Source organism: Alligator sinensis, unplaced genomic scaffold, assembly GCF_000455745.1.
Source record: "Alligator sinensis unplaced genomic scaffold, ASM45574v1 scaffold1295_1, whole genome shotgun sequence".
In the NCBI taxonomy this organism is placed as follows: domain Eukaryota; kingdom Metazoa; phylum Chordata; order Crocodylia; family Alligatoridae; genus Alligator; species Alligator sinensis.
Genome location: NW_005841880.1, coordinates 455839 through 470122, shown reverse-complemented (window position 1 = coordinate 470122; position 14284 = coordinate 455839). Strand labels below are relative to the sequence as shown.

Below are 14284 nucleotides of genomic sequence, written 5' to 3'. Positions count from 1 at the left end.
CACTGCCCTTCCCAAAGTACTCAATGGGCTGGATGGCCCTTCTGGAAGTGGCCACTGTATTGCATCGCAGTGAGGAACTGGTCTGTCTTCACCTAAAGAGCCATACAGGTCTGCCGTCCTGCAGAGGAATGCAGCTAGGTGATGACAAAGGAAGCAGAAAAGATGCAAAATGAGAGGGTTGTATAATGCAAAGCACTTGCGGGAACCGGTAGCAGCTGCTGCCTTTGGTGACACCTGTGACCATACCGGTTTGCTCCGAGTCCGCAGCCCTTGTTGTTTTGCTAGACCTGCTTGCAGAGAGTGGCTCCTGTCTGCAAACGAACCTGCAAGGCCTTTTTTGCTCCTGTCTTCTACTGGTACAAACAAGGCCTTGCAGGCTTGCTACCTGGCTGTGTCCAGAAAAAACTCTGCCCCGTTCCTAAAGCCTGCGCAGGCACCATAGTGCTGGCCTCCAGAGAGGAAGGGTGCTTGGGCCTGAAAGTTTGCAATTACATTTTTTTTTTCTTCAAAAATCTAGTTGGTCTAATAAAAGATATGACCTCTACCACGAGCCCTGTTTCCTTTTGCCTCTAGACCAATATGGCTATAACCAGGATACCCAAGTCCTCCAGAAAGGACTTTTTCTTGACAGTCCTGCCTATTGGTCTTATAAATATATGCCCAGTAATCCTCTTTCTTTGTCTCCTGCCCAATAATCCTCTTTCTGTCTCACCTGCCCCTAATTCTCTTTCTTTAGAGAGAGAAACCAGACATGTCTGATCAAACCCCAAGGGGAGCTGGCTGCCCTAAAGCTAGCTGTAGGAAGGGGGCAACCGCCTGCCTTTCCCAGGGCCAGTATCACAGGCGTCTTGGCAGCACTAGCAATATCAGTACTAATTCATACGTAGCTCTTAGCAAATCCACGGGCTTCCTTGTGCTGCGGCTCACGGAGTTGCATCACAGCCTGCTGGCGTTTTCTGTTCTGATTCCTTCAGAGCGTGGCGAAGGAACCGGGGATTCCTGTTCTGTCCCGCCTAGAAACGCTGCCTTGGGAAGCAGCTTTTGAAGCCCACTTGGAGGTTTTCTGGGGGAAAGGGAGGAAGAGCGCCGGCTGCCTTGTTGGTTAGACGAGATCCAGTCTTGGATTGCGTGCAACCTCGCTGGCTCGCACCCGGAGCATTGAGTCATCCAAGCAAAGGCTGAGTCAAGCATCCATCTAGGCCATCAGCTCTCAACCTTTTTTTGCACCAGGACCCATTTGTAAACATTGATGGCCAGTCCCGACCCCGTGCCCCTCACTCCCAACCTGCTGCCCCCGGGCCCCAGTCCCCCAGTGTGTGGGGCAGGGAAGGCCCCAGGCAGCTCCATGCAGGCTGGAGCTCTGCCAGCCCGCAAGGGAAAACCCGCAGCTTCCCTTGTTTTTCTCCTTGAAAGGATAATCCATTTCTAAAGTTTGTCCATGACCTTTTCATATGTTCTGTGACCCACTTTTGGATCATGACCCATGGGTTGAGAACCACGGATCTAGAAGATTATAGGGATTATACTAACGAGAGGCAAAGCTTTTGAGACCGCCATGTCCTGGTCTTGTGAGGGGAGCCTGTGGAGGACGGATGATTTGAGGATCGCTTGAATTTCCAGCCAGCTGGGTGCCCCGACTTGCAGAGCCACAATGGGATTTAGGGTCAGGACAGATCCTATAGACCGGCTGGGTTGTCGCTGTACGGGGCAGATCCTATAAACCAGCTGGGTTGTCTTTCTGCACAGGGCAGATGTGATTAAACCAGCTGGTTTATCTGTCCTGCAGCTTCTTTCCTTGAAAAAGCAGTGTGGGAGGCAGTTTCTTCTTCTCCATCCCCATTCCCCACCTCCCCCAGAAAAGCCCGGCCTGCCCTGCCCTGCCCTGCTGACACGCGGTTGCAGACAGTTCCCCAGGGCTTGGGGACTCGCTGTGTTGCTCTGATGAACATGTTCCACGGGCGAGGAGGTAGGAGGAGATTTCCAAGTCGAGTCCTTTCTGCTGGCAGGCGAAGGAGCCCAACAGCAGAATCAGTAATGTTGGCTGAACCTCCATTTGTTTTTCTCCGGCCTCAAATATAATGAAATTCATGAGTGGAATTTGTCACGGAGCTGAACGTTTGGCGAGGATCGCACGCGTCTGCCAAGCAAAACAGGCCCGGAGAGTGCTGCTTTGGCCCATAATGCACCCTTTTAAGGGCTAAATATAGCTGCGACTGTTTGAGCCGCGTAAGCGTGTGCAGCGGGACAGATGCCTGCTTTTTCCCCCCCTTAAGCAGAGCGGTTTGGTGTCTGCTTTGAAGTTGCCCAAGTTGGAAAGAGCTGCAGTGGTTTCTGTGGGCGAGGGAGCTGGCCCTGGGTCTGGGAGCAGGGCTCGCAGTTGCCTCAGGCTCTGGCCTGAGTGCTTTTAAGGTCGGCCGTGCTTGGCAGCCGGGACGGGGGCTGCAGGGGAGGAGGTCACGCTGACGCCCTGCTCCCTCTCTTCTCCGTCCCCCACATTTTCCTGCAGGTCAGGGCTGAATCGCCCTCAGCCTGGGCAAAGGTGCGACTTCTAAGTCCACCTCAAATTGCCATGCGAGTATAGATGCCGCCGAGGGGGGTGCTGGGCATCTGGGGTCCAAGCAGGGCCGGCCGCACAAGTCTGGCTGAAGCCGTGGCAAAGGTTAGCGGGGTGTGCGCGCTGCCGGCGGTACTGCCGGACAGCTCCTGTGCCGGGGGCAAGAGCAGGGCTATTTTTATTGGTCTCGTGGGCAGGTTTCTGCCTTCTCGAGCATTAGGGTTGCGTGAGGATTGTACGGCAACTCCAGCTGCAGAAATGTGGCTGGCCCCCTCTGCAGATTCGCTCCTGCCGGAGGACCCGATCCCAGGGTAGCCCCTGTGCAAAGACGGGTGACAGGCAGGTGAAACCCAAGGCTGCGCTACGCTGCGGGCACCGGTGTCTGCCTTGCACAGCCGAGCCCTGCAAGCCGCTCCTGCAGGAGCCTGGTCGTGTATTTGACCTTCAGAAGCAGTGCCAGGGCTCGGTCGCTTCTGCGGTGCCATTTGGGCAAAGCTGCAGTGCTCCCCGACCCCCGAGGGGACTCCCCCGTTGAAGTCAGCAAGGCAGTGCCTTCCCACTGCTCCTCTGACTCCAGGTCACAGCCACGTTTTCTGAAATGAGTCATCTCCCCGGGCTTTCTTCCAGCCAGAGGACGTTGCTCTCCTCTGCTCGCCTTTTGCATTCAGTTGAGCCCTTGTTTTGCAAGGTTTTGTGCAAGATCTCATCTGCGAGCCATGCTGCGAGTATCCCAGTAACGGTTCTGCAGCCGCTTATCTGCCTGGCCTTGTTTCTGCGCTCTGCAGGCGGCACTGGCCTCCTTTCTGTGCCCTGCCTGTCCTGGGCATACGTACGAGTCTTTGCTGCTCCTGTCAGCCACATCGTCCCCCTCCTCTCCATCGATGAGCCATCTGCATTTACACCCCAGTGGCCTCCCTGGTCTCCCCAGCTTCATTTCTTCCTTGCTCTGCTTTAAAGACACCAACTGGAAAATCCCCCTTTGGTGGGAAGGGTGGCACGCACGAGTATCATGGCAGTGCCGAGGGGTCCTGGGCACCACTCGCAGTATATCAGCAGAGCAGAGGTAGGCTGGGAAGAGCTGGAAGGCCAAGTATCAAACTAGATCTATATGTGTAGTGGGCAGGATAAGCACTGGTTGCAGCCCCGCATCTGCCAAAGCATCCACCTGAGAGTGTTGCCCCTTTGGATTAATAATTGTCCCTTCTCCAGCCTGTCTGCTTCAGGCACTTTGCTGTTAAGAGTGTGGTCAGTAAGAGGAGAGGGACTGTTAGGAGGTGGAGGGCACCCGGCCTGGTGCTAAAACCCCTTGTAAAGGGGATTTTGAGGGAAAATTCCAGGTGACACCAAACAAAAGTGCCCGGCACTGAGCCAGAGGGTCCCCTCCCACGCAGCCTGAGCCACTGTCTCGTGGGTGTTGCATGAGATTCGGGTGCACAGTGGCGAGGCCTCGCTGCCCCAGGGCTCTCCCCGGCCATCGGGAAAGCTGCGGCATGGAGCGACGAACCAACCTTTCTCCCCTTTGCTCCCTCTAGCATTCTCGAGTGCCGGGGCCCGGAACCGATGGCAGACAATGTCAACAACTAACAACATAGCACAGGCCCGGAAGCTGGTGGAGCAGCTCCGCATCGAAGCCGGGATCGAGAGGATCAAGGTGAGAAGGGCATTGGGAGGGCCACATTTCCCAGGGGGGTGGATTGGGGTGGGGAGAGGGGCCTGCATGCAGTGCCTACGAGTCCATCCCAGCACGGATCATGGGAACCTCCTGCTGGCGCTCTCCGCACCCTGCTGGATTGTGCCCCACAGCTGGGAAGTTGTTTCTGAGCCATGCCAACCAAGGGCAGAGTCGAGAAGTGGGTTCAGATTTGCCCCCTGGGTAGTGCTCCAGGTTACAAGCCAAGGGACAACACTAGTCTTGGAAAGCTGCGCTCACGCAGCAGAGGCAGAATTACTCCATTTTTCTTGGCTCTCACCACTGGGAGACCCAGAAGATCCAGGCGTGACCGTGCTCTGGCATGGTCTTAGAGCATGTGTCAGTGAAGGCTGCTGCTTACAGGTATGTCCACATCCACACTGTTCAGGAGGGCAGGTCCCACCCTGGGTACGGATGTCACAACTGGCTTTTAACCCAGCGACCTCAGCATGCACGTCAGCTCAGGCTCCCTGCCAAGCGAGGAACCAGGGGCCTGGCTAGGCTCACGTCATGCCAGTGCTGCTCCGGGGTCCTGGGCTCACTTGCTTCAAGCTGTGTCAGGTAGGCAGATATACGCACAGGCAGAGCTGTAAGACATCAGCTGGCAGCATTGACCGCGCTCTGCCCTGCCTTGGCACGGACCGCTGCAAAGGCTCCCCGCACTAGAGTTTCTCGGTGCTCGCTACTCCTTTGGCTGGAAGCTAAATGCAGCATCTCTCTGCCTTGGGTGTGAGGCACCTCGTCATAGCGCTACAGTGCTTGTGCAGGGGTGGTTCGGGTCCTCTAGGCACCCTGTAGGTACTTGTCTGGTCCCATGGGGGTCCTAGTGGGCAGCCAGTGCTGCAGGACGGCTGCCAGCTTGTGGGCTGTCTCCTACCAGCCCACTCACTCCTGGGTTTGTAGACAAGGCAGGCAAGTCCTCACCTGCTCCCAGCCCCCTCCAGCCTGCAAACAAGATGCTCAAGGTTGTTCTTGGAGGCCTTGCTTTCTTCATGTACCACCCTGTGCAGCCGTGCCCAGCACCACTGCCTCTACCCCAAAGGGTTGGCTTTGTCTGCAGGGCCAGGTGGGCTGTAATCAAACATGAGAGGAGGAGGAGGAGGTGGAGGTGGGGGACGAGCACTGGGATCTGCTCCTGAAAAGTCCCCTCCCGTCAGCAAGAAAACCCTGTGGGTGTCAGCGAAGGAGCCAGTAAACCCTCAGAGCTTGTGCGTTAACCATGCACCGGCTCCTTCCGACACAGAAATGAAATGCTTTCTGGTCTCAGAGTGTTTTCTTTGACTCCCAGTTCCCGCTCCTTTGCCCGAGAGAGATTCATTGGACGCGTGGGAAGGGCAGCTGCTGCTGGGAAATCCTGTTTTTTAAATCCCGCTTGAGGTTTGGGAGCTGTTTTAGGGGCCCCGGTTTCCAGACTCCGGTGATGCACCCGTCTGAGAGGCCCTTCTAGGGACGACAGAGCAAATTACAGGGCTTCCCCGGCACAGACGCTCCAAGTATTACTAAGCGTCGGGTCGCAGACTGTGCCTGGCATTGCGCCGGGGGTGCGGGGGTACTTACCTCCCTCTGGACACGTCACTGACTGCAGACACTGTGCTTGGAGAGAGCAGTAGCAGCCGGCCTGCGACATGTCGCTATTTAGGGCAGTGGAGAAGAGGCGCTGGCCGGGCCAGCTTGCAGAAGACCACTAAGCCACAAAGCAAACCCCGAGCAGCGGTCCATGTGCCTGCCCCGGGGACACCAGAGCAGAGGCACGAGGGGTTTTCCCCTCCAGGCTCCTTCCTCCAGCTGCTTCTCCCAAGGTTTCATAGCGAAAGTTACAGGAAGTCAAGTCATGTTTGCAGCACAGACATGGGGCAGACTCGTGTTCCCGGGCTGAGGAGGAAGGCCAGCTGCCTGGGCGAGCAGTTTGCAGAGCTTTGCCAGCAGCCCAGATGGAAATGGGTGGATTTTAATGTGCAGCTCCTGGCTCTGAGCTGAGTGAGAGGAGACCCCCCAGGCCCTCGCTTTCATGCATAGACTGGACACGCTGACGGGAGGACTCCAGCTGGAGCCTGACCCCAGACAAGTGTCTGGCCTGTGTGGTGAGAGCAGAGTGCCCTGTGTTCCCTGGCACCGGGCACTTCCGTCCGTGCTACATTTGGGACCTCTGTTGAGTTTCCAGGGCACCTGCTGTCACACCACTCCTGTTGGGGTCGTCGTCCCCCCCCGGCTCCTCGCCCTGGAAGCCGTATCGCAGCCTCCCGTGAAGCCCTCGTGGTTTAAGCTGGAGTTGTGACCTTGTCACCCGCTGCAGAACAGATCGTTCTCATCTTTGAGCGGATCAGGGCAGCATGTTCGAGCACGAGCTATTTAAAGTAGGTGCTTAGGCACCTGCCCTGGTTTGCAGACTCCCAGGGCTTGCTTTATTAATAGAGCGTTACAATAGTGTCTGGGGAGTTCGGGCAAGGTTGGGTTGATCGCAGTGCAGCCATGTAGGAAGAGACTCCCTGCCCTGTAAGGTCTGCAGCCTAGCCAGGTAAGGGGAAGAAGCGCCAGGCAGTGTGTTGCGGGAGCAGGGGGCGTTGAGGCACAAAGGAAAGGACTTCCCAACATCACAGTCTATAGCCAAGCTAGGACCAGGACCTGGGTCTCCTGCCTTCCTATTCACTGCGTCCATCACAAGAACATAAAAGAAGCATTCCCAGCAGTGAAGCGTCTCTTCCTGGCGGGTCCGGTTTGCAGGGGCAGGCTCTGCTGTTGCAGTGGAAGCCTGGAGCCGGGACAATTACAGCTCTGGCAGCTCGTGTCTGGGGCCAGATGTGTGAGTGGGGATGTTGTGCGTTGGCCTTACGGTCACCCAGCTCCAAAGTGGGTAGCAAAGGTGTCAGGGTTGGTTGGCTGCAGTCTCCAGAGCTGCTGCAACCTCCTGGACTTCAGCCTCGCCCCACATCCCAGCTTCCAATGCCTGAGCTGTGCATCTGTGTCCTCCCTCCTTCCCCTCGCGTCCTAGCTGGGCCGTCGCTCCAAGTTCTCAGAATAAATCTTGGAACGAAAATAAACCGAAGCCTAAGTAACAGCGTCTGATGGTTTCGGTCCTGTGGTTTGAAAGGCTCCGTTTTTAGCAGCAAAGAACGGGCACTTTCAGAGACGCGCATTCCTTCTCCCTCTCTCCCTTGTCTCCCCCAAGAGTTTTCCAAACGAGAGAAATTTCTCATGGGAGGCGGAAGAAGCATCTCTTAAAAAGCAGCACCCGCTCTGCAGGGCTTTCCCCTGCCTCGGTTTCCCCTTTTCCGTTTCTGATCAGTTGTGCAAAGTTTCTGTTGTGAAACCTGGGACTTGTGACAACTTCTCTCCGGCAGCACAGCCCGGGATCCCCAGCCACGGGTCCTCCTTAGCATGTGAGACGCTTTCTGGTCTAGGGAAGGCCAAGTGTGGCTGCGCCTGGGCCGAGAGCTGCTGTGCAAGCCGGTGGGGATGCCCCCCGCGTTGTCACTAACTCTGCTGTGTGTCTCTCTCTCTTTTCTCTTTTCCTCCGAACATTTTAGGTCTCCAAAGCATCTTCTGAGCTAATGAATTACTGTGAGCAGCATGCCCGGAGCGACCCACTGCTGGTTGGAGTGCCCGCCTCAGAGAATCCCTTTAAGGACAAAAAGCCTTGTATCATCCTATAGCTTTGCCCCGTCCCGCGCGCGCGCTCTCTCTCAGGCAGGGCACTGTTCTGTACCGATTTAAACCAAGTCACACACGTACACCTGCACGGAGGGGGAAACACTACACGTTGGATTCAAATAGACCTTGCAGTCTCCCAAAGCGACAGTGTTCAGACGGGGGCTTGGCTGCGCTGAGCAAGCTCCAAACCAAGAGAGAGGCCAAATTAAAAAAAAAAAAAAAAAAAAAGGGGGGGGGGGGGGGCGTTTTTAATACAGTGATGTACTAATTTTGGCTTCCTGGGGTGGGGGGGGTTGGAGGAAGCAGATTTTAACTGCATTTGCCAATGGGATGCAGAGCCTCAGACAGACTTTGACCTTTGAAGGTGTTCTGGGCAAAGCTCCGGGTGAGGTTGGATGGAACGAGGGATTCCCATTCGCGTCTTTTTCCAAGCGTTTTGAATCGATCGCTCCGGTTCGGGAAGGGGGACGAGAGTCCAGTTTTATAAACAGCAACAATCTTTTTTTTTTTTTTCCCCCTTTCCAAAAGAAAAAAAAAATTGATCTAGCTGTATTGAGAATTACTAGAGCAGGCGGGCGGGCGGGCAGGAGGCTGGACAGCGCCGTCGTAACGCGGGATGGGCACGGGAAGCTTCCTCTCGGTGAAACGCGAGCCCCAGCTTGGAAACATCCAGTGGCCACGTGGGATCTGTAACGAGGGAGTCGCACCGGGGGGCCGAGGTGTCTCCGGACGCCCCCCAGCCATGAGCGCTGCAGCAGCTGGCGCAGGACAGGGTTTGGCCCCAGGCGCTGGGGATGGAGGCGTTGAGATCTTGTGAGCGCGGCGAGCTCTGTGTGTTGTTCCCACAATTTTCCCAGCAGACTGGCAGTGGGGAAGGGAGGGAGGGGGGGGGGTTGGGGTTTGTAGCGGGTGGCGGGGCTTTTTCTGTGCAGTAGACTATGGAAACTTCTAGCCAAGCCTTTCCGAGCGTAGGTCCAGGACACTAGAACCGGCGGCCGGCTCTGGGGACCCTCCCCTCTCCCCTTCCCTCCTGATAACCAGTGCTGCGAGGAGTTTTGCATTCGCCCCTGTTAATTGTAGGATGGGGGGGAAGAGAGGGCGGCAGTAAGGTAGCAGAGGAAGCATTGCATTCACGATTCCCGTCCCTTGCAAAGTGTGAGCGCCGTCGGACCGAGCTTGGCCCACGTAACGCCATGCACTGCGATCCGGGAGCGAGCTCCCCACGGAGAGGCCAGCCGACGTGCCCACGAGCACTGGTCCTGCCCCTTCCTGCCCGCGCGGGCTCTTACCGTGGCATGGAGGTCCTCAGCCCTCCTGCTCCCCTGTGGTGCAACCCCAATGGTGCTTGGGAGAAAGATCTGAGCTCAGGGAAGCCCTGCCACCTCTCCCGCGTAGTTAGAGCAACCCACCCGGCGCGTGTCCTTGGGTCCCTTTTTATAAGAACCCGGCAGAAATCCCAATAGTCTCCATTGAAGCAGCAGATTTGCTCACCAGCTTCTAACACTGTAGACAAGAGACTGTCTAATACCGTTAGCTTTATCTAATAATCGGGTAGACCTGCTTCTGCAGAGGACAGCCCAGCTTTCCGTGGCTAGGACTGAGGGGCAGAGAAGTGCTCAGCGCAGAAGGGAGAGGGGTGGATAAGCCTCCTAGGCAGACCCCTTAGTGCTGGTGTCTTGGATGGAGATGGCGGATGGATCCGGGCACGTTCCTGGGGCACTTGACGTGCGGGGCGGTCGGTTCATCTGCATCTTCACCCAAGTTTTGGTCCAAATTGTGTGCAGAGAAAGGCTCCCCCCCATCCTGGGAGGTCTGTCTCACCAAGCCATTGCCCCAGCACGCTGGGTCTGGTTTCCATCGCTTCCGTACAAAAGTAGTGTCGCATTCTGGGCCCCTTGCGATGCCGACAGGCCAGGGGCCGTGTCCCAGCACCAGTCCTGCCTGTGCGCTGCCGAAGGGGGAGGCCGGGGGGAGCCACGGGCTCAGCCTTCACGGAGACCCTGAGGAGGTTGGGCTTGTGGCTCTCAGAGGCCTACTTTGAGTGAGGGACTGGGACTGGCCCCGTGCCTTTTACCAGGGCAGCAAGCAGCTTGGTCCAGCACCGCCAGGGTTTTGGCCACCTGCTCTCAGACAGCAAACGTGGGGTTCCTGGGCAGGGGGTGCCAGCCCCGGAGCTGCCCCCCGTTCTTTGCTCGTGGTGACTTGCTCCACGGGGAGCGACACCCTTTGTCCCTCCCAGATGATGAGATTTGCTGTTCGGGGAAAACCGACTCGCCCGTGTCAGCCCCCCGCCAGGCCACCCCCAGCTGCAGATTGGCAGCGCCGGCTTTGTGCAGGTGAGGGGCTCGCGGATCTGTCCCGGATCCTTCGCCCTCCGCTCTTTCTTACGTCATCGCTCACATTTTTAAGCAAAAGTTTTTAAACGAGGACTTCATGTTTTTAACACTACCCCAGTCCCTCTCGCTGCCACCCCGCAGGATCCCTGGAGCCCCGCGCTGAGCCCGGGGGAGCAGGAAGCCTCCTGCAGCCCTGTCCGAGTGTCCCGGGTTCTGGTCCTGCCATCCGCTAGCAGCTTTGCCCCTCGTTGCCCCTGCTGCGCAAGGCCTTCCCCAGGGCAGCGCTGCCTTGGCACGGCCCCAGGACCGTCCGGCACATGCAGCACGTTGCTTCCTGTGTCCGGGAGACCCAGCGAGTGTCTCCCAGCCCCGGCCCCCCTAGCAGGTCTGCAAACCCACGAGAGATCCCTTGTAGTTTTCCTTCTCAGTCCAAGCGATTTAGGCTCCGTCAGTCGCCGCGCCCATAGCGAGCGCTGTCCCCCGCGGCCGGGCTGTCCCTCCACCGTGGGGGCTTCCCCCGGTTCTTAATTTAGTCCAGCTCCAGCCTTATTTTTCTACTCCGGATTTGCTGATTCTTCCTCTACGTTAGAGAACAGTGCATGGTGCTATAGCTGGCGCTCCGGGCAAGCCCAGGAGTCGCAGGTCAGCCACGAGCCCCGGGTCCTTCATTTGCGTGGCAGAGGCCACCGCGGGCGCTGCTCACCCAGCCGCCCGCGAGGGACGCACCAGTGTCATCGGTTCTTGCAACCTGATGAGTCTGCCCAAAGCTCTGCTCCCCGCAGCCCCCCTGCACCCCCATCACCCCTTCCCCAGCGCCCCGTGGAAGTGTCCTGTGTCCAGCCCGGCCCGTTGGCACGGTCAGTGCTAGTCATCATGGCACGTGGGCTTTGCCAGGGTGGGGGTTGGCAGGTCACTTGCACGGCAGCGTTGCCTTGGGCCGTGTTATCCCCATGTGCAAGGGCCGGGCACAGCTCTGGATCAGCATGCAGTTGGAGGAGGATGGGGAGGACAGGACCTTTGGCCTGGGGGACACGTGCCCAGCCGGGAGCCCGCTCCCTTCACACTGCCCCGTGAGAGCTATGCAAAGCGGCAGAGGCAGGGACAGTTTTGGGCTCCCCTGCTCCTGGCACCGTTGTCTCAAGCATGCCCGGGGCAGCTGGGAGCCCCGCTCCAGCCTCCGGTGCAGGCAGAGATGGCAGAGGTCCCTGTGCTGGGGGACTGGCCTAGCTCTGCGGGGTGGTGGGAAGGAGCCGGCTCGGTTGCTTGGGGGTGGAGGGGGGGTCTTCACCTGCAGGCTTCCCCATTTTTATCCCCCCCACCCCATCCGAGTCGCGCAGCGCTCATACCGTAGATGTTTTTGTATCGCATAAATATCAGTGCCGGTTCCAGTAGCTGCTTGTACTTTGTCAGTGCATTTGCCAAAAAAGAAAAAAAAAAAAAGAAAAAAAGACACTTTCCGGACTTTTTAAGTGCTCTGAACTGTGAAGTGCGGGGGGCGGCTCCTCTCCCCATCCCTCATCGCGGTCAGGCCACCGGGGCCTGCCCGGCACACGCTCCACAAAGGCCTTTTTGGGATGTCAGCCCCCCGCCCAGATTGGCCCGGAGTCCCTCTCACGCGTGTGGCAAAGCCGTCACCAGAAATAGAAAGGCGAGGGACTGAAAAAGAGGGCGGGCGGGCAGGCGGGCGGGAGGAAGCGGAGTGCCTGTGTGATCTGCCAGCCGCTCGGGTCCCGGGGCCGAGGCAGCCCACAGGCTCCTGTCCTCGTAGACCCGCCAGGAGGGAGCGACAGCTCCGCCAGCCCTGGCTGCAGGGGCGGCTGGTGCTTCTGCCTCTGGCCAGAAGGATCAGGCCCCCCCGCCCAGCCTCTTGCAGGCGCTTGCTGCCGGATGGGCATCAGCCGCGTGGTCATCCGGGGCTAAGAGCATCCCCGATGCTTTGCCCCCCCAGGGTGCATCCCCAGCCCTGCTCCCTTAGGACGAAGGCAGCTTCCCTCACCTCCCTGCCCGAGCCAGGCGTATCCTACCAGGAGCGCGGCTCCTTAAACATCCCGGCTCCAGCTGCGTGGGGGGAGAGCTTAGGAGCGATGCCCGTGTCGCTCAGTCCCTGGCCCTGTGAGCAGCCCAGCCGAATCCCTCTTCCCCGTTGCGAGTACTTAAAAGTCGCCTCTATTAACGAGAGTCAAGGCGACCGCATCCTCCCCCTCTGCAGGAAAAGCCACGCGTTGGGTCCCTTGCGCTCTTCACTTCTCTCTCTGGTTTATGACTCTTCTTTGCCAAACTCTGATATTGTTGCCAAACGCCAGTCGAGGTTTGTAAAGACTGTCCTTTAGGAAGTAATCGGTGTCCGTAACGTAGGTTCTTCATAACGTCTGCATTTGGGGATCTCCGATTTATTTTTATTTCCCCCCTTTCTGGTGTGCCATAGACCAATTTCTTGCACAGTGTTTAATATTTTGTGGACTTGTTGTTAAAAAGTGACTTGATAACACAATAAAAAGGCTCACTTTTCATTTTACCCAGCGTGTCGCGTCTCCTGTCTTCCCCCCTCCACCGCGTGTCCAGGACCCTGGCCCCTGCTCCTCCAGGCCGTGTCTGCACGGCAGGTCAAGTTCAGCGCCAGTTGTTTGAACTGCCCTGCTATGAACGGGGCAATTCAGCTTCCATCTGCATGTGCCCGGTGGTGTATTTTTATCCTCTGCAAACTTCCCGGGGATTTCTCAGCTCCGGGGTGGAGCGTGGCAGCTGCTAGCACCTGGCAGCGGTCGTGCTATGCAGCATGAAGGGGAAACGGGGTGAGCAGTGTGCAGGGGGGCTGCGGCACCCTGGTCCTGACCCCCAGGTACCTCCTAGCCTTCATCCCCCAAAGGCTGCACTATTCCCCGCGGCCCTGGGAGCAGAGAGAGCAGCATTGCATGAGCTAAATCAGCCCCACCAATACAGCGTGGGAGCACTGCATGCCTGGCCTGATACACAGTCCCTCTTGCTGGTCTCTTCTGGAGGCCCAGGACCCAGCTGGGCTGTGCTTCTCCATCCCAGCTCCAGGTTTCTGCAAGCACCGGAGCTGAGGGGGGTCCCGGGTGCGGCTGTGTCTCCAGTAGAGATTCGGGGCCACCCGTGTTGTGGGCCTGGACAAGAGCCAGGATCTGAAGTGGGCTCTCCAGAGGCGTGATGGTTCGGGTTGGGGTTTGGTCTCCAGCCATCCCCAGTGACTAAAGCCCGAGAGCGTCGGGGATTTCCTTCCCCTTCTGTCCACCCCACAGTAAGACGGAGCCCCTGCACCGGGGCAGCGAGCCAGACCTGCACCATGTACGTGCAAGGTGCTACTCGATTAGGAGGCTGCACAGGCCTAACGGAGCTGGTGTCTCGTCTCAGCCGTGCTCCAAGTGTCCCCAGCAGCGTCGGAGCCGGAGGAGGGGAGCCCTGGTTGAAGCCGCCTCTCCTGGATGCTGCCCAGATCCCACGGCAAGGTACGTGCTCCGAGTGCCCCGCGTGGCTGAACCCCAGCAGCCAGCCTGTGCCAGGCCGCGGATGCCCTGCAGCCCAGCCTGGCTTGCATTCCCACCCACCCCCCGCCTGGCTCCCCCAGCTCCACATCCTGCGCCAGCACCCTTCCTGCCTTCCAGGAACAGCGGGATCCAGGGCTCCGAGCCACGTCCCAGGTCTGGAAGTCCCCATGAGGCCCTGCTGCCTTTGGCTCCTCCATGTTTGCACGGCAAAACCCCCCGTGTTGTGGTGCCATTCACATGACCCCGCGGGGCCGCGGGTTTTGCTGCAGGCTCAGCCTGACCCGCTGCCCGCCCTCGGGCAGGTCCCTGCATCTCCTGGGGACGCGGCTTTGAAGTGGGAAAAGCCGGTCCTTCCCCTCTGGCCTCCTGCCGTGCACTCGCCCTGCCAGGCTCAGGGTAACGGTGGGGGCGAGAGGCTGTGTGCAGCTCCGGGTCCCAGGCCGCCAGCGCCTGAGCAGCCCCGGGTGGTATCCGTCCCGGTGCAGGGGGCCAGGCTGGAGGAGCTGGAGCCTTCTGCCAGGCGCCAGGTGGGCGCAGCACAGGGGCTTCC

The 14284-nt window shown here is 58.5% G+C and overlaps 1 protein-coding gene across 3 annotated transcripts in view; it reads left to right on the top strand.

Annotated features, from left to right (window-relative positions):
• The window catches only part of GNG7 (G protein subunit gamma 7), a 92042-nt gene extending 79299 nt beyond the window's left edge, over positions 1 to 12743 (top strand). For all 3 annotated transcript variants that reach the window (XM_014528016.1, XM_014528014.1, XM_025196387.1), the window contains 2 exons: positions 4087 to 4205; positions 7769 to 12743. In XM_014528016.1, coding sequence (XP_014383502.1) covers positions 4125 to 4205; positions 7769 to 7894 — 207 coding nt within the window. In that variant the 5' untranslated portion in view covers positions 4087 to 4124 and the 3' untranslated portion in view covers positions 7895 to 12743. The remainder of the gene's footprint in view (positions 1 to 4086; positions 4206 to 7768) is intronic.
• Positions 12744 to 14284: the final 1541 nt, after the last annotated feature.